Source organism: Papio anubis, chromosome 14, assembly GCF_008728515.1.
Source record: "Papio anubis isolate 15944 chromosome 14, Panubis1.0, whole genome shotgun sequence".
NCBI lineage: Eukaryota > Metazoa > Chordata > Mammalia > Primates > Cercopithecidae > Papio > Papio anubis.
This window is the reverse complement of record NC_044989.1, coordinates 42,575,553-42,602,062: the sequence shown is the minus strand read 5'-3', so window position 1 is coordinate 42,602,062 and position 26,510 is coordinate 42,575,553. Positions and strand designations below refer to the sequence as shown.

Genomic DNA, 26,510 nt, shown 5'->3' with positions numbered 1-26,510 from the left:
ACACACACACACGCACACACAGCTTTGTGAAGAAGTCAAGGGTGGATAAGCCAAGCATGGTGGCTCACACCTGTAATCCAAAAAATACAAAAATTAGCTGGGCGTGGTGGCACACACCCATAATTCTAGCTACTCAGGAGGCTGAGGCATGAGAATCATTTGAACCTGGGAGGTGGAGGTTGTGGTGAGCAGAGATCATGCCACGGCACTCCAGCCTGGGCAACAGAGCAAGACTCTGCCTCAAAAACAAAACAAAACAAAACAAAACAAAAACCCAGAAAAAAAGAAGTCAAGGGTGGTGTTCTATTCCACAAAGAAGTGCAACTCTTCTTGTAATAAAGTCTATCATTTTTGAGTCTTCAATATGTGCCAGGTAAGCAATTTATTAATATATTATTTTCTTTTCTTTTCGCAATAACCCTGAGGTAGGTACTATCATCTGCATTGTACACAGAAGGCAACTGAGGCCCAAAAAGGTTAAGTTCCTTGTTCAAAGTCTTGAGCTGATAAGGTGCAGTCAGGGATGGGATCTGGCTGGTTGGCTTCAGAGTGTAACCTTTAGCCCTCTTGCTGCATCCTCTTTCTAGTAAAAGACAGACACAGTAGCTGAGTAGGCAGCAACTCTTGGTAAGGAGCTAAATGCAGGTTCTGGGAAATGTGGGCACCAGCAGTCTTGCATTCATGGGACTTGGATAAGTCAAAAACATTTTTTGCTGAGTTCTGGGTTTCTGCACCCTCCACAGGGATTTTTTTGAGCAGGGACGGTGGTTCCCTGCACTTTCCACAGCACGCTATAACACACTGTCACTTCTCCCCTGCAGCCCCCCTCCCTTTTCTTAGAACCCACTGCCTTTTTGACATGAAAAATGTACTATAATGAGTCTACTGGCTAATTAATTAAAAGGGAAAGAAATCCCAATTTTCACATATGAAATGATTAATTACATAAGCATTAACGCCTCTGCACACTCAGAATGGCACGTCTTCAATTTAAACTTTTCCAGCACATTATTTTCTGCTGATGTGTGTGTTTTATGCCCATACAAGGCCAATTTCTCATACACCCCAGCCCATTTCACAGCAAATGGCCCCAAATGGTGTTTATCCTGCTCATTAGGAGCCTATATCAATGAAGCAGGCCTGGCTGAGCTGCCTGTCCAGGCCTGCAGAGCCTGGTCTGGTACATCTGCTCTCTGCACCCTTCAACTGCCTGGGACATACCAGCCCCCACCCCACTATTTAGGGCCTGGCTGCTGCAGGGTGAGTCCTTGGTGCTTTTCACAAGGCCAGGGCAGAACTCTGACATCAGAGAGTGCTGTAATGCAGTGCTTGCCCTTTATGGATTTTTAAAAGCTTATTGTTTGGCCCAGACACGTGGCTCCCAGCTGCCTGCTTACTGAATCTTTCCCTTGTTTGTTCTTAACCTGAAAAGTCTCATCTCCCTCTTCCTGCCCTGCTTCCCAGAGCTTGGTCTGCTGCTGCCCACCTATGTCCTGCTTAAGAACCCTTTGCTTCCCCTTACCTGTGACATCTTGGCTTGACATTTGCCCCTTTCAAGGGGTGAAGCCAGGGCTTCAGGGCCTGCTCCGTGGGGCTTGCTGGGGGATTGGGCTGTGGGTGGGCAGTCAGAAAGACTTGTGTACTGCTCCTTCCCTCGTGCCTGCTGTCTGAGGACAGAGGCCACTTTATCTTCAGGGGATTCACCCAGGCCCAGGGGTGGCACTCAGATCTGCGGATATGAACTGGTTGCTGAACAAGCAGCAGCACATGAAACATTTCTCAGAGGAATAAGTCGCCGCGTCACACATCAGAAACGTTGAAATGCTGTGAGCTGTTGGATAGAGTGGTTGCCTAAATTAGGGTGAGAAACCTGACCTGTCATTAGCGATAGAAGAACTTGCCTATGCCTCTGGCTATAAAAACTGTAATATGCCAGGCGTGGTGGCTCATGCCTGTAATCCCAGCACTTTGGGAGGCCAAAGTGAGCGGATCATGAGGTGAGGAGATCGAGACCATCCTGGCTAACATGGTGAAACCCCGTCTCTACTAAAAATACAAAAAATTAGCCAGGTGTGGTGGCGGCCACCTGTAGTCCCAGCTACTTGGGAGGCTAAGGCAGGAGAATGTCGTGAATCTGGGAGGTGGAGCTTGCAGTGAGCCGGGATTGTACCACTGCACTCCAGCCTGGGCAACAGAGCGAGACTTCGTCTCAAAAAAAAAAAAAAAAAAGAAAAAAGAAAAAACAAAGCCGTAAGATGATGTTAGAAGCCTACAGAGGCAAAAACCCTATGTGGCTAAAAGATGAAGCTATTAATGGTGAGCACATGCTGAGGATGGCACTTCCAATCTCCAGAAGCATATAATGGCATTTTTCCCACTGAAATTATAAAAAAGAAAAGCTATTATGGTTCAACATTTAGACAGGAAATAAAGCACTTTTCAAAACAAATCGAAATTATTATTTTACTCCTGTAGTCTGAACTTATTAGCAAATAAGGTGGACTTCCTTCTTCTGTTCTTATTGTTTTTTTTTTTTGGCTTTTTTTTTTTTTTTTTTTTGAGACAGGGTCTTGCTGTGTTCCCCAGGCTGGAGTGCAGCCGTGTGATCTTGGCTCACTGCAACTTCTGCCTCCCAGGCTCAAGTAATCCTCTCACTTCAGCCTCCCAAGTAGCTGAGACTACAGGCACGTGCCACCACACTTGACTACTTTTTTAAGGTTTTCGCAGAGACGAGGTCTCGCTATGTTGCCCAGGCTGGTCTCAAACTCCTGGGCTTAAGCAATCCTCCTGCCTCAGCCTCCCAAAGTGCTGGGATTACAGGTGTGAGCCACTGCGCCCAGCCTGGATCTCCTTCTTTTGAGACTTGGACAAATAGGAAGGTTGCTCTTACGTTGGCTTTCTCTTTCAAACCTTAATCTCCTTACACATGTGTTAGCCAATATAGCCACTAGCTGTATGTGGCTATGTTTAAATTAAAAATTAAGTTCTTCAGTTGCACTAGCCACATTCCAAAATCTCAGTAGCCACATGACAGCCAGCACAGACACAGAACATGACCATCATCAGAGAACATACTATTGGACAGCACTGCTCATCTACTTTATTGTTGAATTTAACTCTGCATTTGTGGTAAAACTTATTGAACAGCATTTTTGCATCCTGTAAGGAATTTAACACCAGTGAATCTTCTACAGGGTTAAATGATGTTGTTTCTTTATTTCATGGCCTTTCTTAGAAATGAAAAGTTCCCCATGGTTTTCTTTTACTTTTTCTTTTTTTTTTTTTTTTGAGATGGAGTCTCACTCTGTTGCCAGGCTGGAGGGGAGTGGCGTGATCTCGGCTCACTGCAACCTCTGCCTCCTGGGTTCAAGTGATTCTCCCGCCTCAGCCTCCTGAGTAGCTGGGACTACAGGCGCCCGCCACCACATGCAGCTAATTTTTTGTATTTTTAGTAGAGATGGGGTTTCACTATGTTAGCCAGGATGGTCTCTATCTCCTGATCTCGTGATCCACCCGCCTCATCCTCCCAAAGTACTGGGATTACAGGCATGAACCACCGCGTCCGGCCTCCCGATGATTTTGTAAATCAGAGGTCTGCAAGGCCAGGAGATGGTATAAGTGTCTGATTGCAGCAGATCAGCCTCTGGCCTCCTTCCGCCAACTGCCTCACTGTTCCAGGGCCACTGCTGCCGTCCCCTCCTAACTGCCCCAGTTTCATCCACCCTAGCACCCTTTCACCTGACTCTACCCATTTTCCCTGGGGACCATCCCCTTATGGGGAGGACAGTGTCAAAACTGAGCAGCCTGCAGAGGCCCGGCCCCGTAAGGGCGTGGTAGCAAAGTTCCATTTGTGCCCATGATGGGTGCTGAACAGCTGCAGGCCTCCAGTGGCTGTCAACTCATGTGACATGTGATGTCAGCAAGGGAATTTAACGGAAATAGATTGGAAAGAAATTCCTTCCTACAATATTTGCAATCAATATAAACATAGGTTTGGTCTTTTTTACTTTGTTTTTAATTCTGAGGTGCAAAATCCTCACCAAGAGTTATTCTTCTTGCATCATTTAACTTAGAATCCTACCGGGCTACTCACCCTGAAGCTTGCAGGATACATGACACTTTTACAACCCACCGGAAATGAAGTGCTAGTTGACTGACAGCATTTCTCTTAGAAGAGTCTATACCACCCCTCCCCCAGCTCTCTAATTTGATCAGCTCCTAGAGTGTACTTAGCTGGAGATGGACAGCCCCTGGCAGTCCCAGAGCCTGAAGAAAGTAGGCCTGGTAACCTGGTTTGGATTGCTATGGTTAAGACCTTGGCCTCCACACTAAGTGTTGGCTGGGCAGGCTTTCAGAACAAAAGGCAAAGTGCCTCTTGTGGAGACCTGCAAGACCCTCCCGGGGAAGGCATGATTTGAAGGCCTATGGCATCCACTGGGTCTCCTAGGTCTTCTGCAGGACCAGCTCTGTCCTTGCTGGGGAAGTTTCCTTGGTGCCTGTTTGTGTTGGGGGTAAAGCCTGAAAAGCACCATGTACAGGCAGTCTCATTAGCCTACTGAAAAGCAATAATACTCCATTGTTTGTGGAAGAATCCTTTGCAATTAGAGCAAGCAGAGGAGAAATTATTAGGGAGCTAAGTTATTAAATCTGTTCCATGGAACATTAAAAAAAAAAACACAAAAAAACCCCCAAGCTCATTTTCCTGAGAGAAAATTTAATGCAATCTCTCCCTCTTTTAAAGCCACCTGATGCCACCATGTTAGGCCTGTAGCAGCAAGCTGATGCCCAAAAAGGAGGACATCACGGTGCTATGCCACAGAGAACAAGGCTGGGGCGTGTGCCAAGCAGGACAATGCAGGGAAGCCAAACACAGTGGGAGAAAACACAATAAAGTGAGACCCACCCAGATGGTAAACACAGCAGCAGAGCTACACACATACTTCCCTTCTGGGAGCAGTGGGGAAAGCAGCCAGCGAGGTCAGGAGATGGATGGAAACTGCTGGGGATGTGGGAAGCCTGGGGCACTAACTGGAGTTGTTATTGCCTTGGTAAGTCTAAGAGCTACCATTTACTGGGTGCTTGCTATGTGCCAAGGTTGGGGTCTGCTGGAGAAGAGGACTGAAAGATTTGGCCAAATCCTACTCCATCCAGTCTGCCCAGTTGCTACAACTACTAGTAATAACAGTAACTGCTGCAGTTTAATGAGTGCTATTACGTCCTAGGCATTCATATGAATAAACTCAATCCTCACAAAGTAGGTATTATTCCCATTTTATAGATAAAGAAACTGAGGCTCAGTGAAGAATCTTGTGGCAGATACATAAGCCACTAATTAAATACTGCTGATAATTGGCATCACAAGAACTTTCAATTCACTGGGTTAACAAGGTCCTCATTGCACAATGGTGGAAAAAGGAAAGTGATTTTTATGATTAGGGAACAGTTGTGAGCTTTTTAAACAATACACACTGTTCATATTCAACTGTTACCTGTGTTATTCATATTACTAAATCATTTATTTTGACTAAATGGAATTGCTTTAGAGAGACACTTAATGTAACCCATTCTTTAAATTTACAGAGATTTTTGTAATGCTCTCAACGTTTCTTTTTAGTGGGTGTGGGAGAGCTGGGGACAGGAAGGAAGGTGGGGTGTTAAAAGGCAAACATAGAAAAGATTCTTCATAAAAAAAGAAAACACATCTAGAAATGATTGCTCCATAAACAAAACATGAGTGCACACAGCAATTTCATGTTCTTGTTCCACCCACTCGGTTGTTCTTAATGATTCAAGAACAGAACTGCCTGGGCAGATTTACAGGCTCTGCGTTCCTGACATCTGTGCCGAAACAAGGCTATGTGTGTTACAGAGTGCTCGCTTCTTCCCAGGGGGAGAAAACACAAACACCTTGATTTGATTTTTACCTTTGCCATGGTTTAAATTAAAATAGATGTGGTTGTTCTCCAATATGCATCTGTGGGCTGTTAGGGTATAGGAGTGGTGCCAGGGAAGAGGACAGGGTAGCCTTGCAGTTTGGGGGTGGAAGAGATGTGAGGATCATACAATGAAACGCCAGCAATCCTGTCTGCATTGGGCTCTCCCTGCTGTCAGAAAGCTGAGCTTCAGCATAAGTCTTTTGCTGGAAACCTTTGGGTTGATTGGAATTGCTTTTCAGCAAATTTCTCCCCTGGCTCAGAGTGCCAATCGGTGATCACTGGAGGGCACAGCCATGCTAAGGGCAGGCATGTGGCTGGAAGTTCCAGGCCCAGGGCCAGTGCCCCTTGACTTGGGCTTTCCAAGTTTCTCAGTTGTGCTTTTGGGAATGTCATACCCTCTCCACTTCCCTTTCTTTTAAGGAGGAGATTTGCCTTCCATTAGATACTTTTCACTGATTGATAACTTCCTCCTAGCTTTTTTTTTTTCTTTATAGGTTTTGTTTCCTAGACTACAGACCTGTCCATTTCTCGGAAGAAGACCCAGGCTGACTTCCCCAGCCCTCCTCCCCAAGTTAGCCATTTTGGAATCACTTGGCAGGCTGTGCCCAGGCACTAGTGGACACACGCTGGTACCTTTGCTACATGGTAATATGTGGCTAATCCTCTGATTTAGAACATCATTTCACCTCTGAGACTCAGAAGGGGGAAGTAACTTATTCAAGGTAACTGAGCTTATCAGTAGGAAGATCTGGGATCCAGACCCAGGTTAGTCAGGTACAGCCTGTGTTCTCGTCACCCTCTTCAGAAGGCGATCTTAGGGCTATGACTTTCAGTTTCTATGGAGCAGAAACTAAAGAAATGCCAAATCTCCACGATCTGAGAATCTGAGGAGAAAGGGGAAGCAAGTGAAATTATGTATTTGGCATTTGGAAGTGATCTGATTTTTAAATTTAATGCAATGCTAAAAGATTGGCTGGTATTTTAGTGGGATACCCAACTCCTCTCTTTGGTCTTCAAGTTTTACACAGATTCCTTATCTTTGGTGGCTGTTTTCATACCAGGATCCACCTGACAGCTCTAGTCTGACTGTCTCACAGCCTTAACTAATAGTTACTACTTCTGGGGAAAGGAGACTGAAGAGGAAAGAGCAAGAGAGAGAGAAAGGGAAGGGGGCTGGGGAAATGGAAAGATTTGTAGATTACAATTTTGATTATAACTAGCTAACTTTATACAAACATAAACTAGACTCAAAACTCTAATGTTTTACATCATGCTAAATTAAATTTTGGCCTATATCAGTGACTAGAGATCCAGTTTTACTATTTTTACAAAATGTATTTCCTATATAGACTTCCAGGTATTTACATATTTTCTTTAAGCTTTTTCAGTACACACCATCTTATTTAATCCTTGCAATCACCCTGTAAACTGAAAATTTTATCTTGTGGCTAAGAGAGGTTAAGGAACTAGCCAAAGGTCATAAATCTAGTGCAGGGTTGGAATCTGGACATCCTGACCTTCAATGGCTAGCAGAGCACCCTATGTTTTTGTTGTTTGGAGACAGGGTCTTATTCTGTCACCCAGGCTGCAGTGCAATGGCACGATCTGGGCTCACTGCAGCCTCAACCTCCTGGGCTCAGGTGATCCTCCCACATTAGCCTCCCAAGTAGCTGGGACTGCAGGTGTGTGATCACGCCCGACTAATTTTTGTATTTTTTTCTTAGAGACGGGGTTTCACCATGTTGCCCAGGCTGGTCTCGAACTGCTGGATTCAAGTGATCCACTGGTCTTGGCCTCCGAAAGTGCTGGAATTACAGGTGCAGGTATGAGCCACCACACCCAGCCCACCCCTTGCTTTGATACTGAATAGATTCAGTAGCTTTTCTACGGACAAAAAATTCTACTCCCTCAAAAGAAAATGATCCATTGACATTAGCCTCCTTAAGACCCAGGTGTGGTTCTTAATCTTCTTTCCCACTTGATCACTAATTTCCACGGCTGTCTGGGCACTGATGTAAGTAACTACCCAGAGTGGTTGCTCATTTCTCACAGCAATGTGTGGAGGTGATGTGTTTGTTCTTATTCATTTGTTCATTCATTCATTTTTTTTCTCCAACAGCCCTAGGAAGAAGAACCACTATAGTGTTAACTGTAATGGGCAGAATGGCCCTTGAGTCACCCTTCCTGTGGCCTAACACTTGGGCACTGTCACTTAAGAGGCCCCTCATGTCTACTCAGGGGGTGATTAAAGAACATTCTAAATTACCTGGTAATTTGGGGGTGTAAATACATGAAAGCATGTTTAAAATTCTAATTTGTATGTTTTTGGTGGACTTTGTGTAGTTTCTTTTTTTTGGGTGACGAAGTTTTGTTCTTGTCACCCAGGCTGAAGTGCAGTGGCATGATCGGGGCTCACTGCAACCTCTAACTCTTGGGTTCAAGCAATTCTTCTGACTCAGCCTCCCCTGTAGTTGGAATTACAGACGCACGCCACCATGTCCGGCTAATTTTTGTATTTGTAGTAGAGATGGGGTTTCGCCATGTTTGTAAGGTTGGTCTCGAACTCCTGATGTCAGGTGATCCACCCGCCTTGGCCTCCCAAAGTGCTGGGATTACAGGTGTGAGCCACCATTCCCAGCCGACTTTGTGTTATTTCTGTGTGTGTATGTGGGCTTACAGAACTCATGTATGCTCACTGTGAAATATTTCAACACTGCAGATGTATGTGAGGTAGAGAGTGGGAATCCTCAATGATGAGAAACCACCACCCATCCCCCAAACTGGAGGCCACTGCTAATCCTTTCATTCTATGCATAAGACAACACTGTGTGTACTGTAATTTTACAGATGATGTCAATGTAAAATAGCATGAATCTGGCTCTGGATCTCAACTTTTTTCTATGCATAATTAAGTGTATTTAAAATGATTTAAAATAAATTATGAGTCATACCTCAGCCTTTCTTAACCAGTGAGATGAAATGTGATGTGTCAAAATTGAGTTAAATCCATATTCTCCGTGGATGTGCTTTTGACTTGCACATAAGGAAAAGCAGGCAGGCAAAAGTGAGGCAGTTTCACACACTGTATTGACATTCAACAACGAGAAGGTCAGAGTAGGGAGTTGATGTCAATATGTTCATCCCGTACTGCAATAAAGCTGTCCCGGCAACTGCAATCCCAGCTGCCATTTTCCCTCCTTTGGGTGAGAAATGAGCCATTCAGACCCTCAGCTCTTTAGCTATGAAAACACCATGCTTTAAGAAAGATTTGGTTTTCAATATCAATATAATCTAGGTTTCAGGTTTGGAAGATGAAATTTCCACACCAGATACGGCTTTATTTGACAAAAAACAGTAAGAGATGACAGCTGAGATTTCTGCCACATGAAAATTACCGAATAATTGCATGGCAGGTGTCATCATTCTGAATATCATAAAGTGAGTTTAGCACTCCATTTTGCTTTCCAGTATTTTACTGGGGATGCTTTTCTTAGGGTTATCACTAGCAGTTTTAAATGTTGGGAAAAATGTAAAAACACAGTAAACATAAACAACAATGGAAAAGGTAACACTTCACGATAACATTGCCCTATGTATGTTCCATTTTCTCTCAGGGAAACTACCCTAGAATGGGCAGAATCCTTCCAAAACAGGAGCCCGCCATGACCTCAACTCCTACAGGCCGATATGTTTTAATTCTGCCAGACCCACTAAGTGTCAATTTTTAAAAAGTCGGGTTTGGAAAAAATGAGAGAATTTAAAAAATTAACAACTATTTCACAGTTGGTTCCTATCTCTCCTCAGTATTACCCAATTTATATTTTATGTTGGATTTCCATTCATTCCCCAAGCGCTTTCACAGAGCGGCCTGCCAGAGGCCGTTAGCACACACCCTTCACAAATGGAGAAGCAGCAGTATTCAGATTCACCAGGAGCTGGACTGGCATTTGCACTCACTCAGTTCACTTGGTGGCTGGCAAGCTTCTCTGCACTCTGAGTCGTGGTCACTTCCCTTCAGAATAGAATGTGGGGAACAACCTGAAGGGATTGTGATAAAAAAAGATTGTCTTTGATGTTGGGTGGGATATGCAAATCTGAATGAGAATAGGGTGCCTCAGTACTGTCAGAGTGTGCTGTGTTTTATTTGGGAAACGAGACAAAATCTTCCCATGATCAGCCATTCCATGTGACATCCCAACCCACACTCCGCTACTGACATTTTATCTCCCACTGAACAGCCCGGCTGTTGTAACATTTTCAGGATTCTTAATTTATGTCTTGCAGGATCTAAAATCAGATGGCAGGAACTTTAAGAAAATAACCAGTGTTGACAGGCACCTTATAAAAGAAGCTGGTACACCTTAGTGCTGCTAAAAGTTCGAGAATATTCTTTAGTTTCTTCTTCCAAAATATGTCCAGAAGTCAGTGGGATGGAGACAGTAGCTGTCTGAAATCATTTAATTTCTCTTTTCAATCTAAACTCTACAAAAGACTTTTCTTTCACTCAGTATTTGCTAGCACCTGGGACTCAAGAAGGCTAATATCAATGGATCATTTTCTTTTGAGGTAGTCAAACTTTTTGTCTGTAGAAAAATCTTCCTGAATCTATTCAGTATCAAAACATGGGATGGGCCTGGCACGGTGGCTCACGCCTGTAATCCCAGCACTTTGGGAGTCTGAGTTCGGCAGATCACTTGAGCCCAGAGAGTTTGAGACCAGCCTGGGAAACATGGTGAAACCCCAGCTCTACTAAAATACAAAAAATTAGCCAGGCATGGTGGCACACACCTTTGGTTCCAGCTACCCTGGAGACTGAGGTAGGAGAATCACCTGAGCCTGGGAAGTCAAAGCTGCAATGAGCCGAGATCACAACCCTGCACTCCAGCCTGGATGACAGAGTGAGACCCTCTTTCAAAATAAAAATAAATAAATAAATAAATAAATAAATAAATAGGAAATCACTAGTCCCAAACCACTTATCCTTGGAGAAATAAGGACATAAACCCAAATCGCATGTTCTTTCCATTATATCACAATGCTGCTTTGTAAAAGTGGCAACTTTGGGCTGGCTTACATGAATCCACTGAAACCTTTACAACGTATTGGCAGTGCTGCATACTTGAGGCTCTTGAACTTAGGCCTGCAACCAGGATGCTGGTGTACACCCTCACCTGGAGTGCTCAGCTTTGATCCTCCTTTTTTCAGAATGGCTTCATATCTATTTATTTGTAGCATAGTGCTTAACAGTAGGAAGTCTTGAGCCAAATGCCTAGCTTTGCCACTTACCCCTGACCTGAGCAAGTTACTTAGCTTCTTCAGGAGTCATTTTCCTGTATTGTAAATGGAGATGAGAATAGCACTTACCTTATAGGATTGTTGTGAAGATTAAATGAGTTTAGGAAAATACTCTATATAGGTCTGTTAGTATCATCCATTAATTTGCAACATGATTTCATAAATGCATCTAGAATATGCCTGTGTAAACCTATGGTTAGATGATGAAGCTAAGAAAAGCCCTGGTCCATCTCTGGAGAGTAAGAAACTAGTATACTCCTTTTACACGGTACCTTGCACACAGCACAGGCTTAACAGACATATTTAAATTGAACTGAAGCGAATGCTACTAGAACTGAAAGCGGTAGTTCCAGATCTTTCAGGCTCAAGGTCCAGATTTTACAAGTGTTTCTGATCACCCTCCCCCTACCTCATTTATCGCAAAGAGCGGAGGCCAGGAAAAGGATGAATAACCAATGACCTTAAAACCCAGTTGAGAGTAAAAACCAGTTCTGATAAACTGTGTGACATTTACGTCCTGGTACCTGAGCTTTAGGTCACTCTGCGTGTGTAATTCCTCTGCACAAAGCCCAGGAGGCTACTTTTATATTATTGGGGCAAATCTCCCAACAGCCCTCGGTACTAAACAGCCTTCAGCAGGTGCTTCCAAATTTTCTTATTTGCTTCAACTCCCAGGTTGCCAGGGGAAGCTTGGCGACAGGTCTATACTCCTGGGCAGACTGAGTAACAGCAGGATACTTCAAGAGGTGCTCTAGGTCGGAAGGAAATAAATGAGACTACGATCAAGTAAAGTTTGGTAAAGGAAGAAACGCCTTCACCCCGACGACCAGGGGGTGGCTCCGCAGCACATACTCTCTCCGCTGGTGTAGTTCCCACCCGGCCTCGATATAGTCCCGCCCCTACCCAGACCACGCCCACCAATCACCGCCCTCTCCCTCCCAGGCCCCGCCTAGAGCCGGCCCCTCTTAGAGCCTGCCCCCCACCTGACTCCGACACTGCCGGGCTTAGTCCGCCGGGCTTAGTGCGTGAGGCGCTTGCGCATTTCTTGAGTTGTCGTGGCACTGCCCAAATCTAAATGGGGTAAAGAGGGAACTTCATATTTCCTACAGACTCCGCCACAGCGGCTTTTCGTGCTCTCTTAGAGCTAGTTTTGCCTTTCGTGATCCTGAGAACCCTGGCTTTTGGTTCCCCAATGCGGCTTAAGAGAGCAGGTTTTAAGTTAGGCGATCTTCGGGCAGCCCTAGTCCCGGCACCGGGTCCTTGCGCTGACTCTTGGGACCACAGCCTGGGAGGCGGGGTCCTTCTCTGGGGCGGTCGCGTTGGCAGCGCATGCAGGAAGCCGGACTCTGGGCGTCATGTACTACAAATTTAGTGGCTTCACGCAGAAGTTGGCGGGAGCGTGGGCTTCGGAGGCCTATAGCCCGCAGGTACGAGTGGCGCCTAGCCAGCTCGGACATGAGAAGTGGCAGCGCGAGCCTCGGCGACAAGCTCTCGCGGCGTCGGAGCCAGGAGAGGCTTCTGCCCGCTGTCGAGTTCGTTTCTGTTCTCCTTGCACCTTCCGGGGCCTCTCCACACCAGCGTACGGTGGTCACTGAGGCTTCTCTTTGTGTACCTGCTCACCTGGTGGGGCTGGCCTGGCGTGGAAGTTTGGTCTGGCACACTGCAGGGGTCAAGGTGACCCCTGGGGTCACTTGTCTAAAAGGGATGGTTTGGGGGAGTCCCCAGTGTGACCCGAGTCAGAGGTTCGGCCTTCTCCCTCTCTTTGAAGACATCTGGCTTTCGGCCTCCCTGTCGTTTCTTTGTCACCTCCTGCCACAGCCCCATAGGCAGCCTAACTTGAGCACGAGATTAGAGAGCGGGGATAAAGGCTTTTAGGGAAACCGTGGGGCAGGGGGTTGGGGGGCTGTGATCTGGGTTAGGAGATTTAACAGGTTACTTAACACGTTCAGGGAGGGAAGTTGCATGCAGCGAGGTTGCACTTTCCCGGTTGTAAAATGTTTGACAGATGCTCATTGTTTGGGTAGTCTGAAAAGTATTCCATTTCACGCAGGTTCTGCCAATTGGAGTTTGAGTCTCCATGTGTTGTGGGTAAACGAGGGATTTTAGAGCCCCAGACGTGCCTTTTCAAATCATGGCGTTTTCCGCTTTAATTGTGTGACCTTGGCCAAGTTACTTAATTTATTGTGAACTCAGCTTCATCCAGGGCGGCGTTAGTACACTTTAAATGAGGTGTGTCAAGTGACCAACAGTTTGGGCAGGTGGTTGGTTCTGAATAAGTGTGAACCGTTCATCAGAAGCTGTCTGAGACAGTATATTCCCTCCTCATCCTCCTAGAGAAGTGTGGGAAGGGTCGGTGAGATACGCAGTTAGATTGCAGTAGTAAGGGACCCAGGTGGGGTGTAAAGGATACTCCTTTACTGTTGCTTCATTCTCCTTTTTCTGTGGGACACTGCAACTTGCCCCAAGAGGCAGATGTTTAAGAAAGATGTCAGACCTGGTACTATAGCTCACGCCTGTAAATCACAGCAGTTTGGGAGGCTGAGACGGCAGGGTCGCTTGAGCCCAGGAGTTTGAGATCACCTGGGGCAACATAGTGAGACCCTGTCTTTAAAAACAAAAACTAAAAAGCAGAATGATTCTAATCTAGGATAGGAAGGGCAAGTTTTTGTTGTTGTTGTTGTTTTGCGGGAGTTAATGGGGGAGTTGCGGTGGGAACGGAAAGGAAGAGTTTAGGGTTTATAAATGTTGAGCTTGTGATATGTCATGCTTGGTAGCAGCTAGATTTTTGAATACGGAGTTTAATAAAGTTAGATGTCTTCAGCCCATAGGTGGTAGAATCTGGTGGGTAAATTACCCAGGAAGTTTGTAGGGAAGAAAGGTTGGATCATAGTTAAGAGTACAGAAGCATGAAGGGAGGGTGGAGAAGGAAAATGTGTTTAAAGAATAGACCGGGTGAGAAGGGAAACCAGTGTGGTGTCACCGAAATCAAATTGGTAATGACTTGTAAGGAAGGAACAGTCAGCAGTGTTACACTTCTTTTACAGATTATGTGGGGAAATGACCATTTCTATCATCTGCTCCTATAAAGCGTATTCTTCAGTGTATGGATCTTAAATGTTACAGTTGGATGAGTTTGGACAAACCCACGCGCTGTATAACCACACCTCCCTCAATATACAGAATGTTACATCATCCCAGGAAGTTCCCTTGTACCCTCTGTCAATCCCTGCCACCTTCCTATTCTGACTTTTATCATCATAAATAGATAGTTTTCCCTTTTTTTGGACTTCATGTAAATGGAAGCAGCTCTCACCCAGGCTGGAGTGTAATGGCACAGTCATAGTTCACTGTAGACTTTCATTCCTGGGCTCAAGTAATAGTCCTCCTTTCGCCTCTGAAAATGCTGGGATTACAGATGTGAGCCACCATGTCTGGCTGCTAGCCTATTTAAATATTTTTGAGGTTAGTCCGTGTTGTACGTATCAGTAGTTAATCCTTTTATCCTCTTATTCTTCTGTAGGGTTTCATTTTATAAATATATCACAGTTTATTCTGTTAGTGGTAGTAGATGTTCTTTTATTTTTTAAAAATATTTTTTGAGGCAGGCTCTTGCTGTGTTGCACAGTCTGATCTTGAACTTTTGGGCTCAGGCAGTCCTCTCACCTCAGCCCCCTGAGTGACTGGGGTTACAGATGTGTACCACCACACCTGGTTTATGTTCTTTTAATATATCTTTAGCCTAATCTAGGTTTTGTTGCTTAGTAAGAAAAAAGTAAATTTTTCGACTAAAAACTGGCGTATTGTAATAAAATGGGCACTCAGCAGAGATGACCTTGAGATGAGTTTGATATAGATAGGGCTTTCAGATTTCTAGTACCTCTCCTCATGAATCGTGTTTCTCTTGAGAATTTGAACTTCTTTAATTACTTAAAGATGCCTCAAACTATGTTGAAAAGAAGTGATATTGTGTAGGCTTTATATGAATTGTAAATTTCTGAGTGATTGTGACAGGTGCCCTCCCAACTAGGTGCTCTGAGTTTGGTAATTAGGAGTATTTCAGCTTTTTCCTTTCCTGGAAATATATAATGAAGATGTTTGTAACTTTTAGTAGTAAGTAAAGTGAATAATTTACCATGCATTAAATAACATAACATGGAAAAGGTGGTTCAGTAACAATTGCACAGATAGAGATTTGTAAGTCAGCTTGACAGCGAGTGGTTGGTGGGATAGCGTTTTCCGTTGGTTGAAAAGCGTCTTTCTTATCTTTCTCTGAACTGCGTCAACAATAAATTGAGACCAATAAGCACATGAACATGTTTAACATCTTTAGTTATTAGAGAAGAGCAAATCACAACCACAGTGAGATACCATTTAATATCCACCAGAATGCCTAGAATCAAAAAGACAGACGATAACAACTATTGGTGAGGATGTAGAGAAACGAAACCTATTACATTTGTGGTGGGATGGTGGGAATGGTAAAATGACGCAGCCACTTTGGAAAACAGTTTGGCAGTTTGTTAAAAAGGAAATATAATTTTACTATGTGATCTAGGAATTCCTCTCCCAGTTAAGATGGCAGAATGGTATTCTAGATAAAGGGAACTGTGAGAGTAACGGAAGGGAGGGGGTCTGGAGGAGAAGTGTTGAGTAGGTAAGTTTGACTGTGGAGGATGGAGGTAAATCATGAAGGGCCTAGGATGGTAGGACTTAATTTTGTGAGGCACGAGTAGGAAGTTACAGAGCAACTTGATGCAGAGTTGTGGTAGAGTTTGTCCTTTCAGATGAGACAGATGTTGGGGATGAGGAGGGAGGGCTTCAGGATGATTGGTGAATTGGTGCTTTTCACAGTGACAGGGAGTTCCTGAATGGGCTTATGAGTGAATTTTGGACATGATGAGTGTGCGGTGTCAGAAGGACACGGAGGTAGGTGGTGATGTCTAGCTTACAATTAGAAATAAATAGAGGTCAGGTGTGGTGGCTCACCCTGGTAATCCCAGTGTTTTGGGAGGTGAGGGCAGGAGAATAGCTTGAGGCCAGGAGTTTGAGACCAGCCTCGGCAACACAGCGAGACCCCATCTCTACAAAAAAAATAAGAAAAATTAGCTGGGCATGGTGACACATACTTGTAGTCCTAGCTACTCAGGAGGCTGAGGTGGGAGGATCACTTGAGCCCAGGAGTTTGAGGCTGCAGTGAGCTGTGATCAGTGCATTGCACTCCAACCTGGGTGACAGTGTGAGATCCTGTCTATAAACAAAACAAAACAAAAAGCCAAATGAATTGAGTCATTGCAGATTGAAACTGGTTTCCAGTCCTAAATTACAGTGAAAAGGTTCGTACATTTCTATCATTTCAAAATTAAAATTATGAGGAGTAATCCTCTTTTCTCTCCACCCTCGTCCCCAAACCTAAGAGGTAGAAGAAAAGGAAAATGTTACAACCAACTTTTAGAGGGAAAATCATTTTTACTTTTCTTTTTTTTTTTTTTTTGAGACGGACTCTGGCTTTGTGGTCCAGGCTGGAGTGCAGTGGTGCAATCTCAGCTCACTGCAAGCTCTGCCCCCTGGGTTCACACCATTCTCCTGCCTCAACCTCCTCAGTAGCTGGGACTACAGGTGCTCGCCACCACACCTGGCTAATTTTTTGTATTTTTATTAGAGACGAGGTTTCACCGTGTTAGCCAGGATGGTCTTGATCTCCTGACCTTGTGATCTGCCTGCCTCGGCCTCCCAAAGTGCTGGGATTACAGGCGTGAGCCACTGGGCCCGGCATGTTTACTTTTCTCTTTAAAAATTTGGAGCAATTGAAATAAACCAGAAAAAACTCAATTACTAAACGTGGTTAAGGTTGAATGGTTCTTAATTTTGGAGGTGGGCTTATTTAAGCAGCTAAGAGATTCAGTATTAAAAAGTAAAGTATGTGATTTTTTTTGATCTATGGTCCACTTATTTTTAATTTTATTTTGATACAGGGTCTCTGTCGCCCAGGCTGGAGTATAGTGGCATGATCATGGCTCACTACAGCCTCGACCACCTGGTCTCAAGTCATCTTCCCACCTCAGCTTCCTAAGTAGCTGGGACCACAGGTGTGCACCACTGTACCTGGCTAATTTTTTGATATTTTGTAGAAACAAAGTCTCAATATGTTGCCCAGGCTGATCTCAAACTCCTGAGTGAAGTGATTCTCCCACCTCAGCCTCTCAAAGCGGTGGGACCACAGGCATGAGCCATCACACCCGGCCTGTCCACTTATTGTAAGAATAGCTTTCAGTTATTTTCTTATTGCTGTGGGAATTGTGGATGCCCTGCCATCAAATACCAATTTATCAGACTTTGTTTTTGAGATACTGAAACCTACATTGTGGTGAAGCTATAGCCTTCTTTAGTTTATTTAAACATTCTGCATGTATTTAGTGAATGCGCTTTCTCTGCCAGTTGCTTTTCTAAGTCTTGGAATATAGGAGCAGTGAGCAAGATGTGCCTAAATCCTGTGCTCATGGAGCTTCCGTTGTAGTGGGGGAGACACAGTAAGCAAAGTAAAATGTAGTATGTTAGGTGGTGATAAGTGCTGTGGAGAAAAATAAAGAGGGTAAGTTGTTAGTAGGGCAAGGGGGAGGACATGCGGTTTTTGAAAGGCTGGTCAGAAAGATCTCACTGAGAAGATGGCTTATGGGGATGGGTAAAGACCTGAAGAACGTGAGGGTATAAGCCACATGGATGCCTGGGGAAGAGCATTCTAGGCAGAGAGAACATGGCTGTGCTTGGGAGGTTTCAGGAGCTAGATCAGTGGGCTAGGGAGGAGGAGGGGAATGATAAAAGTGGGGCTAGGCTGGGGCGCAGTGGCTCGTGCCTGTAATCCCAGCTCTTCGGGTGGCTGAGGCTGGAGGATCTGCTTGAGCTAAGGAGTTTGAGACTAGCCAACATAGAGGAACTCTGTGTCTACAAAAAAAATTTTTTTTTTTTTAATACAGTTTTGCTTTTGTTGCCCAGGCTGGAATGCAGTGGTGCAATCTCGGCTCACTGCAACCTCTGCCCCCTGGATTCAAGCAATTCTCCTGGCTCAGCCTCCTGAGTAGCTGGGATGACAGGCATGTGCCACCAAGCCCAGCTAATTTAGTAATTTTAGTAGAGATAGTGTTTCTTCATGTTGGTCAGGCTGGTCTTGAACTCGCAACCTCAGGTGATCCCCCTGCCTTGGCTTCCCAAAGTGCTGGGATTATAGGTATGAGCCACCGCGCCCGGCCTACAATTTTTAAAAAAATTAGCTGGATGTGGTGGTGCACGCCTGACATCTCAGCTGCTCAGGAGGTTGAAGTGGGTGGGTTCCTTAAGCCCGGGAGGCTGAGGCTACAGTAAGCTGTGATTGTACCACTACACTCCAGCCTGAATGACAGAGCAAGACCCTGTCTCAAAAAATAAAAAATAAGAGGGGCTAAGAAAGGGATGCACTTTGTAGAGCTCAGAAAGTCATTGTGAGAACTTTAGGGGTCACTCAGTGAGATAGGAGGCCTTTTGGAGGGTTTGAGCTGACTAGTGACATCCTGTGTTTTAATGAAATCATTGGTTGCTGTAATAAGAGTAGACTTCATGGCAGCAAACGAGTGGAAGCCGAGAGACCAATTGGGAGGCTGTTGTGGAAATCCAGGGGCTTAGACTTGAGTGTGAATTGGTGGAGGTAGGTGAGAAGTGGTCAGATTCTGAATATATTTTGAAGGTAGAGCCTCATACATTTACAGTGTATGAGGGAGAGGTGTCAATAATATTTCCAAGGTTTTGGCCAGGCGCGGAGGCTCACGCCTGTAATCCCAGCACTTTGCGAGGCCAAGGTGGGCAGATCACCTGAGGTGAGGAGTTCAAGACCAGCCTGCCCAGTATGGTGAAACCCTGTCTCTACTAAAAATATAAAAATTAGCCGGGCGTGGTGGTACACACCTGTAGTCCCAGCTACATGGGAGGCTGAGGCAGGAGAATCGCTTGAACCCGGGAGGTGGAGGTTGCACTGAGCCAAGATGCGCTACTGCACTCTAGCTTGGATGATAGAGTGAGACTTTGTCTCAAAAAAATAAAAAGAATATGTCCAAGGTTTTCGCCTGAGTGCCTGGAAGTTTGGCACTGTCGTCGTTGTGATGAGGAGGGACATGTTTGAGACTGACAGTTCTTGCAGTCTTGGAGTAGGCAGAGGTGAAGAGATTTACGCCGAATCCTCTCCTGTAGATAAAGCTTCCTGGTCATTTCCAATCTTGAGAAGCCTAGTGCTAGTGATCCAGCTGCCTTGAAACATTAGGAATGTTCACTACCTTTTCCTGTGGTACCAGAACAGCTAAGTTACCGATAGTACGGTGTAATAAAAACGTGAGTTTGAATCCCATCTTCCTTATGGGATCTCTGAGCATTGTTTTAATCAGCTGTAACATGGGCTAATCATAACTTATTTATAGGGTTGTTCTGAAGGTTAAATTCAACAGAGTGAGACCCTGACTCAAAAATAAATAAATAAATAAATTGTTTTAATCAGCTGTAACATGGGCTAATCATAACTTATTTATAGGGTTGTTCTGAAGATTAAATTCAACAGAGTGAGACCCTGACTCAAAAATAAATAAATAAATAAATAAATAAATAAATAAATAAGTAAATAAATAAATAAAATGAATTTGATAGTTACAAAGACTGTGGAAAGTTGAAAAACTTATTATTATAAACAAAAACAGAATGAGGCTGGGCTTGATGGCTCACACCTGTAATCCCAGCACTTTGAAGGCTCAGGTGGGAGGATCGCTGGAGCTCAGGAGTTCAAGACCGGCCTGGGCAACATAGCCAGACCCTGTCTACAAAAAACTAAAAATTTAGCCAAGTGTGGTGACGTTTTCCTGTACTCCCAGATACTCAGGGGGCTGAGGCAGGAAGATCACTTGAGCCTGGGAATTGGAGGCTGCAGTGAGTCAGGATCATGCCACCGCACTCTAGCCTGAGTGACAAAGCAAGAGCCTGGCTCAAAAAGGAAGAAAGGCAGAATGGGCCGGGTGTGGTGGCTCACGCCTGTAATCCCAGCACTTTGGGAGGCCAAGGTTGGTGGATCACCTGAGGTCAGGAGTTCGAGACCAGCCTGGCCAACATGGCAAAACCCCATCTCTATGAAAAATACAAAAATTAGCTGGGCGTGGTGGCACATACCTGTAGTCCCAGCTACTCAGGAGGCTGAGACAGGAGAATGGCTTGAACGTGAGAGGTGGAGGTTGTTGTGAGCCGAGATTGCACCACTGCACTCCAGCCAGGGCAACAGAGCGAGACTCCGTCTCAAAAAAAAAAAAAAAGCAGAATGTAGGACTTTACACTGACTATTAAGTTATTAAACCTGAATAAACACTGGAGGCAAATTTACAATTTATAACAATTAATGGGATAAGATAATGAGATTATAGGTAACTTCAATTCTACAAATTTTTACAATATTATAAAGGGAAATACGGAATTAATTTAAAAATTACGATGGTTGATATTCCTGTTTTCAGATGATACTGTTCAGAAACCTTGCTGTAGTTTTGAATCACTGCATGGTTGGACAAACAAATATAATCCCTTCAAAAATACTCTCACATTAGTCCTGTTGAAACATGAATTTACTTTCAAACCATTTTTGTAGATCCTTGGTAGAAAGGGTTTTTACATTTTTGCGTTCAAGAAGAAATGGTTATTTCAAGGAGAAAATATGATGAGCTCCCAGAATGATATAAAGGAGTATCTGACATTCTGTATCCAGTTCAAACCACGATCCTTGTTAGCCTTTTGATCTTGATCGCAGAGCCTCTGTTTGCCTCTCTGACTCCTCTGACGCTCTCTTTGGAGTGTGTTATATTTCTGAATGTAGGCCGACATCTTACTGACCAAACTTTCTCTTTAAATGGGCTGTTGTTTTTAAGAATAGTTGATGGGGGAGGGTGGGGTGTGAGTTGTGGAATACTTAAAAGCCAGGGCTCTGGACTTGAAAAAGGCGTGAGTTTGAAAACTTGACTCGCTTTTCACTATTTGATCTAAGGCAAGTTATTCTCTCTCCACTGTTTTCCTCTGAAAAATGGGAATAGTAATATCTTCATAGGGTTGCTGTCAGAATTAAGTGAGATAATGCATATGAAATGTTTAACATAATAGTGACACTTCACAAGGGTTAAATAGATATTAGCTGCTGTTGGTTTATAACGTTAATATCCATGGTGGCTGAGATTGTGGCGATCCTATTTATTGTAGTGTAGAGTTAGTGATCAGTAATAAATGTTGAATGAATGAATACATTATTCTAGTGCAGAGTTAGTGATCAGTAATAAATGTTGAATGAATGAATACATTACAGAAAACAGGCCATGGTTCATTCCCATTTATTGTACTGTGTCAGAAGAAATAGAAGCCAAGTTTACTTTAATGCTTTTTTTATTGACCTGTTCATCTAATGCTTGCCTGGTGGGAGTAGCATTGAGGTTTTCAATATCTAATCTTTATAATAGGCCCTGTCAATTATAAGTAAATTTAGATTTCTTTGAGACAAGAATCAGTGGACTGATGACTGTATTTGGGCAAGAGGTTTCCTTCTTTGTGAAAGGAAAAGGCTGGGTTTGAATTCTGCTTTCTGACTTTAAATTTTTATTTTTCTTAGTTAGAATTTAAATAAAAGGATGATTTTTATTGGCTTATAACTCTTAGCTCCTTATTTTAATTTACAGGTTATTTTGGATTACTGTATGTATTTGTCACTGTAGGTTTACTCCTTTAAGGTTAAAAAAACCAGAGCTCCCTCCCTTTTTTTTAAAGCAGCTTTATTGAGATACAATTTGCATAGCATACAATATGCCCATTTAAAGGGTACAATTTAGGGGTTTTTAGTGTATTCACAGATATATGCAACTACCACCACAGTTAATTTTAGAGCGTTTTTTATCACCTCAAAAGGATACCAATATACCTTTTAACTGTTACCTCCCTAGCTCCCAAGCCCCCACCTGAAGCAACCATTAACCTACCTTCTGTCTCTACGGTTCCCTCTTCTAGACTTTCCTATGAATGGCATCATACAGTATGTGGTCTTTGGGACTGGTTTCTTTGACCCAGCATAATGTTTTAGAGGCTTATCCATGTTGTAGCATGTATCAGTACTTCCTCCCCCTTCACCTTGTTTAAATTTTTACTATATGTGTTTTCAGTTATAGGTTTATTTATGCTGAAAAGTTCATTTCAAAAAATTTTTTGTTTTGATTTTGTGTTCTGGTCCTTGAAGGCAAGTATTGTTTGTTTGTTTAGTTTTGTTTTAAACCAGTAAGGCTGTTCCACGTTGAATATTTCTTTATTGTGTTGGGAAAAGTTTCTGAAGTTCGCTCTGGGGTTAGACATTCCATGTTACTAGATTAGCTCATTTGGAAGAAAAAAGGGGCAGACAGATTCCTCATAAAAGCTAATGACAAGTTCATAACAGATTATAGATGTTTTACTGGTTTGCTAAGAAGATAAGACACACCAGGTATTTCTGGAAGCTCAGACTGGGCCTTCGTTGTCGTCCCCCTGACCCTCACCCTCTCCCTGCAATCATAATGGCAAGGGGTTCTTGACAGGGTTTGCTCTGGGAAAGCTGGAGAGATTTTCTTTCTGTCTCATGGTTGAATGGCTGCCTCCACTATTCCAGACAGTCTCCTCAGACATACTTTCAACTTGCCATTTTCCTTTTTTTCTCTACAGGGATTAAAGCCTGTGGTTTCCACAGAAGCACCACCTATCATATTTGCCACACCAACTAAACTGACCTCCGATTCCACAGTGTATGACTATGCTGGGAAAAACAGAGTTCCAGAGCTACAGAAGTTTTTCCAGGTGAGGGAAGATACTCTACAGCAGAGGAGCCTGTGAAATACATAGGCTTAAAAAATCCCTTATGAAACTAAATCTTAATCCAGTGTACTATCCAACCTCCTTCTTTTTTCTTTAAGTAGTATTCTCTTGATTTTAGTTTGAGCCATAAACGAATAGAACTTTATATAGGTAGATACTGATAAAAGAGGGGAGGGTGGTTAATTTCCTCATTAGTATTTAAGGGTATGAGGGTTTTGAAATGGCATGAATAGCTCTTGATCATTTATTGCATGGAAGAAGGAATAGCCTCTATAACTGAATAGCCTGTATAACTGAATAACCCAATATATATATTTGACTTTGTGACACATGTAGTGACTTGGCAGTGAGTTTTTTTCTAATTGTTCTTTGCTTGCTTGATATTAAAATTCACTGAGCTATTGCTGAAAGTAGAGGAGGTGCTTATGGGTTTGCGTATCAACAGAGAAGCCAGCATTGGAATTGAAAATATTATTAGAGTGAAACTACCTGCAAATGATTGAGAAGTTAGTGACCTGACCAGATCTTCGGTGCCATGGCAGTGCTTGCTACTGCTGTTGCTGTAAGGTAGCTTCTCCTCCTCAGAAGTAGTCCAGGTCTAGACCCATCTTGAGGATAGAGCACTTCTGTTTTGATTAGTTTAATCTCTTTTTATCTGATAAGTAAGGTTTGAGAGAGCATTTAGAATCTCAGGGTGCAGTGGGGAGGGATTTTGGACACTGCAAAATATGAGTTAAACAGGCCAGGTGCGGTGGCTCACTTCTGCAGCCCCAACACTTTGGGAGGCCAGGGTAGGAGGATTGCTTGATCAGCCTGGGCAGCATAACGAGACCCTGCCTCTACAAAAAAAATTAGCTGAGTGTGTTGGCACGCATCTGTAACCCCAGCTACTCCAGAGGCCGAGGCGGGAGGATCACTTTAGCCCAGGATTTTGAGGCTGCAGTGAGCTATGATTGAGCCACTGCATTCCAGCCCGGGTAACAGAGTGAGACCCAGTCTCTAAGATGATGATGATGATGGTGATGATGATTATGATTTAAATATCTCATGGAATTTGATTATTAAATGGGTTTAACAGTGTGACGGAAAGAGGGCAGTTGAATCCCAAATGGACTTGAACCTTTTTATTGACATGAAGTACTCCAATCCCATCCACTTATAATCAGAAGCCAAACTAAATGGAGAACGTTTCTCGTGCCAGCACCTCTTTTTATCTGTTTTAACACAGAGCCTTACTCTGTCACCCAGGCTGGAGTGTAGTGGCACACTCACGGCCCACTCACGGCCCACTGCATCCTTGACCTCTTGGGCTCAAGTGATCCTCCCACCTCAGCTTCCTAATAGCTGAGACTACAGGCACACACCACCACACCTGACTAATTTTAGTTATTCTGTAGAGACAGGGTTTTGCCGTGTTGCCCAGGCTGGTCTTGAACTCCTGGGCTCAAGCCATCTGCCTGCCTCGGCCTCCCAAAGTGCTGGGATTACAGGTGTGAACCACTGCGCCCAGCCTCTCCTGCCTGCACTTCTTTTAGCTACTGGTTACCTTTGCCTTTTAAAAAATGCACCAATGCTCCAGTTAAGCAATATATGATAAATGTCTTAGACATTTGGAATCCTTTGCATGCATGTTCCCTGAGGCAGCATTTTGGAGAATGACTTTGGATTTACAAGCTTTAGCTACATTTATAGGAACATCTACTAGCGTTCCATGGATTAGGGCTTTTCCCACTGTCACGTTTTGATGAATTACTTACAGAGTAGACAAATTTTTTTTTTTTTTAATTTAAAGAATAAAATTGTAAAATATTTTTCTTCTCAACCATGCCCTTGTTAATTCTTGCTTTCAAGAAAGCTGATGGTGTGCCCATCTACCTGAAACGAGGCCTGCCTGACCAAATGCTTTACCGGACCACCATGGCGCTGACTCTGGGAGGGACCATCTACTGCCTGATTGCCCTCTACATGGCTTCGCAGCCTAAAAACAAATGAGTTAGGCTGCAGAGGACTGGTTTGTTTTTTGGCATAAACCCTTTGAATTTCCTTTTTCATTGTTAAATTAAATTTTTTTTTTTTACTTGGATGGCTTAATATTTTTGCAAGAAAAATAGGAAGATATGAAGATGATGTTTTGGTTTGTTTATGAAATGCATATGGCTTGTCAGAGCTCATTTGACAGTTAAAGCCATTGTTTAAAGAAATGGTGCTTTGCTCTGTGTTTGTGCTCCTGATTTCCCTGGAGGTTCTAGATGAAGGCTGCACACAGGCTTGTCAACGTCAGTCTGTGCTGAGGACCTCAGGGACTTGAGGTGGCATTTTTGAGCACGGGGTGCAGAAGACTTTCTGGATTTGGATGTGGCTGTGGAAAGAACACGGAAGCCAAGGTCATGTGCATGAAATGAGGGGTTTGAGTTAGTCGCCTCGGGGATGTTTTCCATTTTGCAGTAAAATGTTAAATTAATGTAGCCTGCCTCTATTCGTTGGACAGTTAATTTCAAAGGGTTATTTGCCTCATCTCCTATTGTCAGTGAAATCTTATGTGTAACTGTGTGTATTTATTCCACCATGGGAACAGAGAACACCTGTTTAGTGTTGCACTTTAGACTAGTGTCTGTTTTGTTAATGCAGCTGTGCCACAAATTCTCCTTTATCTTTTAAAAATGTTATAGCTTTAAATTATGATTTATTTTGACTGTGGAATAAATACATGAATGAAACATTTTAAGTTTGAAGTTCTTTGAATGACCTTTCAGAGTAATATCAGAACACCAGCAGCATCTTAAACCTGAGTCTAATTTCTTTCTTGTTAATTAGGCACCAGATAATCTTTACAAAATGATTCCTAAAAGTCTCATAATAGGAGTCTTAATGGCATATTGATGATTACCGTATGGTTTTTTATAAAAACCTGCCTGCCCCTTAGTGAAATGTGCCTGTAACTCACAGTTCATTTAGACACTAATTTCCTTTGCTGTCATGATTGGTAGACTTCACTTACCCTATATTAATTTTGAAAAAAGGTGGAGTTTTATTATATATAAAGGAATGGTTTGTATCTTACCATAGCACAGAACAGTGACCTCTTGCTCAGGATAAAATATGGTGATTTGAAAATAGTAGTAGCTATGCAGTGATATATATATATGTGTGTGTGTGTGTGTGTGTGTGTGTATATATCTATCTGCAAATCTAAATTTTATTCTCTGGTATTTCCCCCAAGTTTTTATTTTGAAAATTTTCAGACTACAGAAAGACTAAGCATAGTACAATATATACCTGTATATCCTTCACTTAGATCACCAGTTACCAGTATATTCGCACCTTTGCTTTTTCTTGTTCTCTCACACAGGCACACACAATGCATATGTGCACACACACACAGATCTGGTTTTTGTTGAATCACTTAAG

General features: G+C 43.4%; 1 protein-coding gene and 1 long non-coding RNA gene across 2 annotated transcripts; one reads left to right on the top strand and one right to left on the bottom strand.

The window, feature by feature from the left end:
* Positions 1-421: 421 nt before the first annotated feature.
* LOC116270347 lies at positions 422-12,095 on the bottom strand. The gene is made up of 3 exons (XR_004178390.1): positions 11,756-12,095; positions 1,523-1,831; positions 422-583 (listed from the first exon to the last, which is right to left on the bottom strand). It is a non-coding gene; the product is annotated as an uncharacterized LOC116270347 (long non-coding RNA).
* A 177-nt stretch (positions 12,096-12,272) lies between these two features.
* On the top strand, positions 12,273-25,821 carry LOC101002878 (cytochrome c oxidase subunit 7A-related protein, mitochondrial). The gene is made up of 3 exons (XM_003908558.3): positions 12,273-12,658; positions 22,953-23,084; positions 24,954-25,821. The coding sequence occupies exons 1-3, from the start codon at positions 12,587-12,589 to the stop codon at positions 25,092-25,094; spliced, it is 345 nt and encodes a 114-aa protein (XP_003908607.2). The 5' UTR covers positions 12,273-12,586; the 3' UTR covers positions 25,095-25,821.
* Positions 25,822-26,510: the final 689 nt, after the last annotated feature.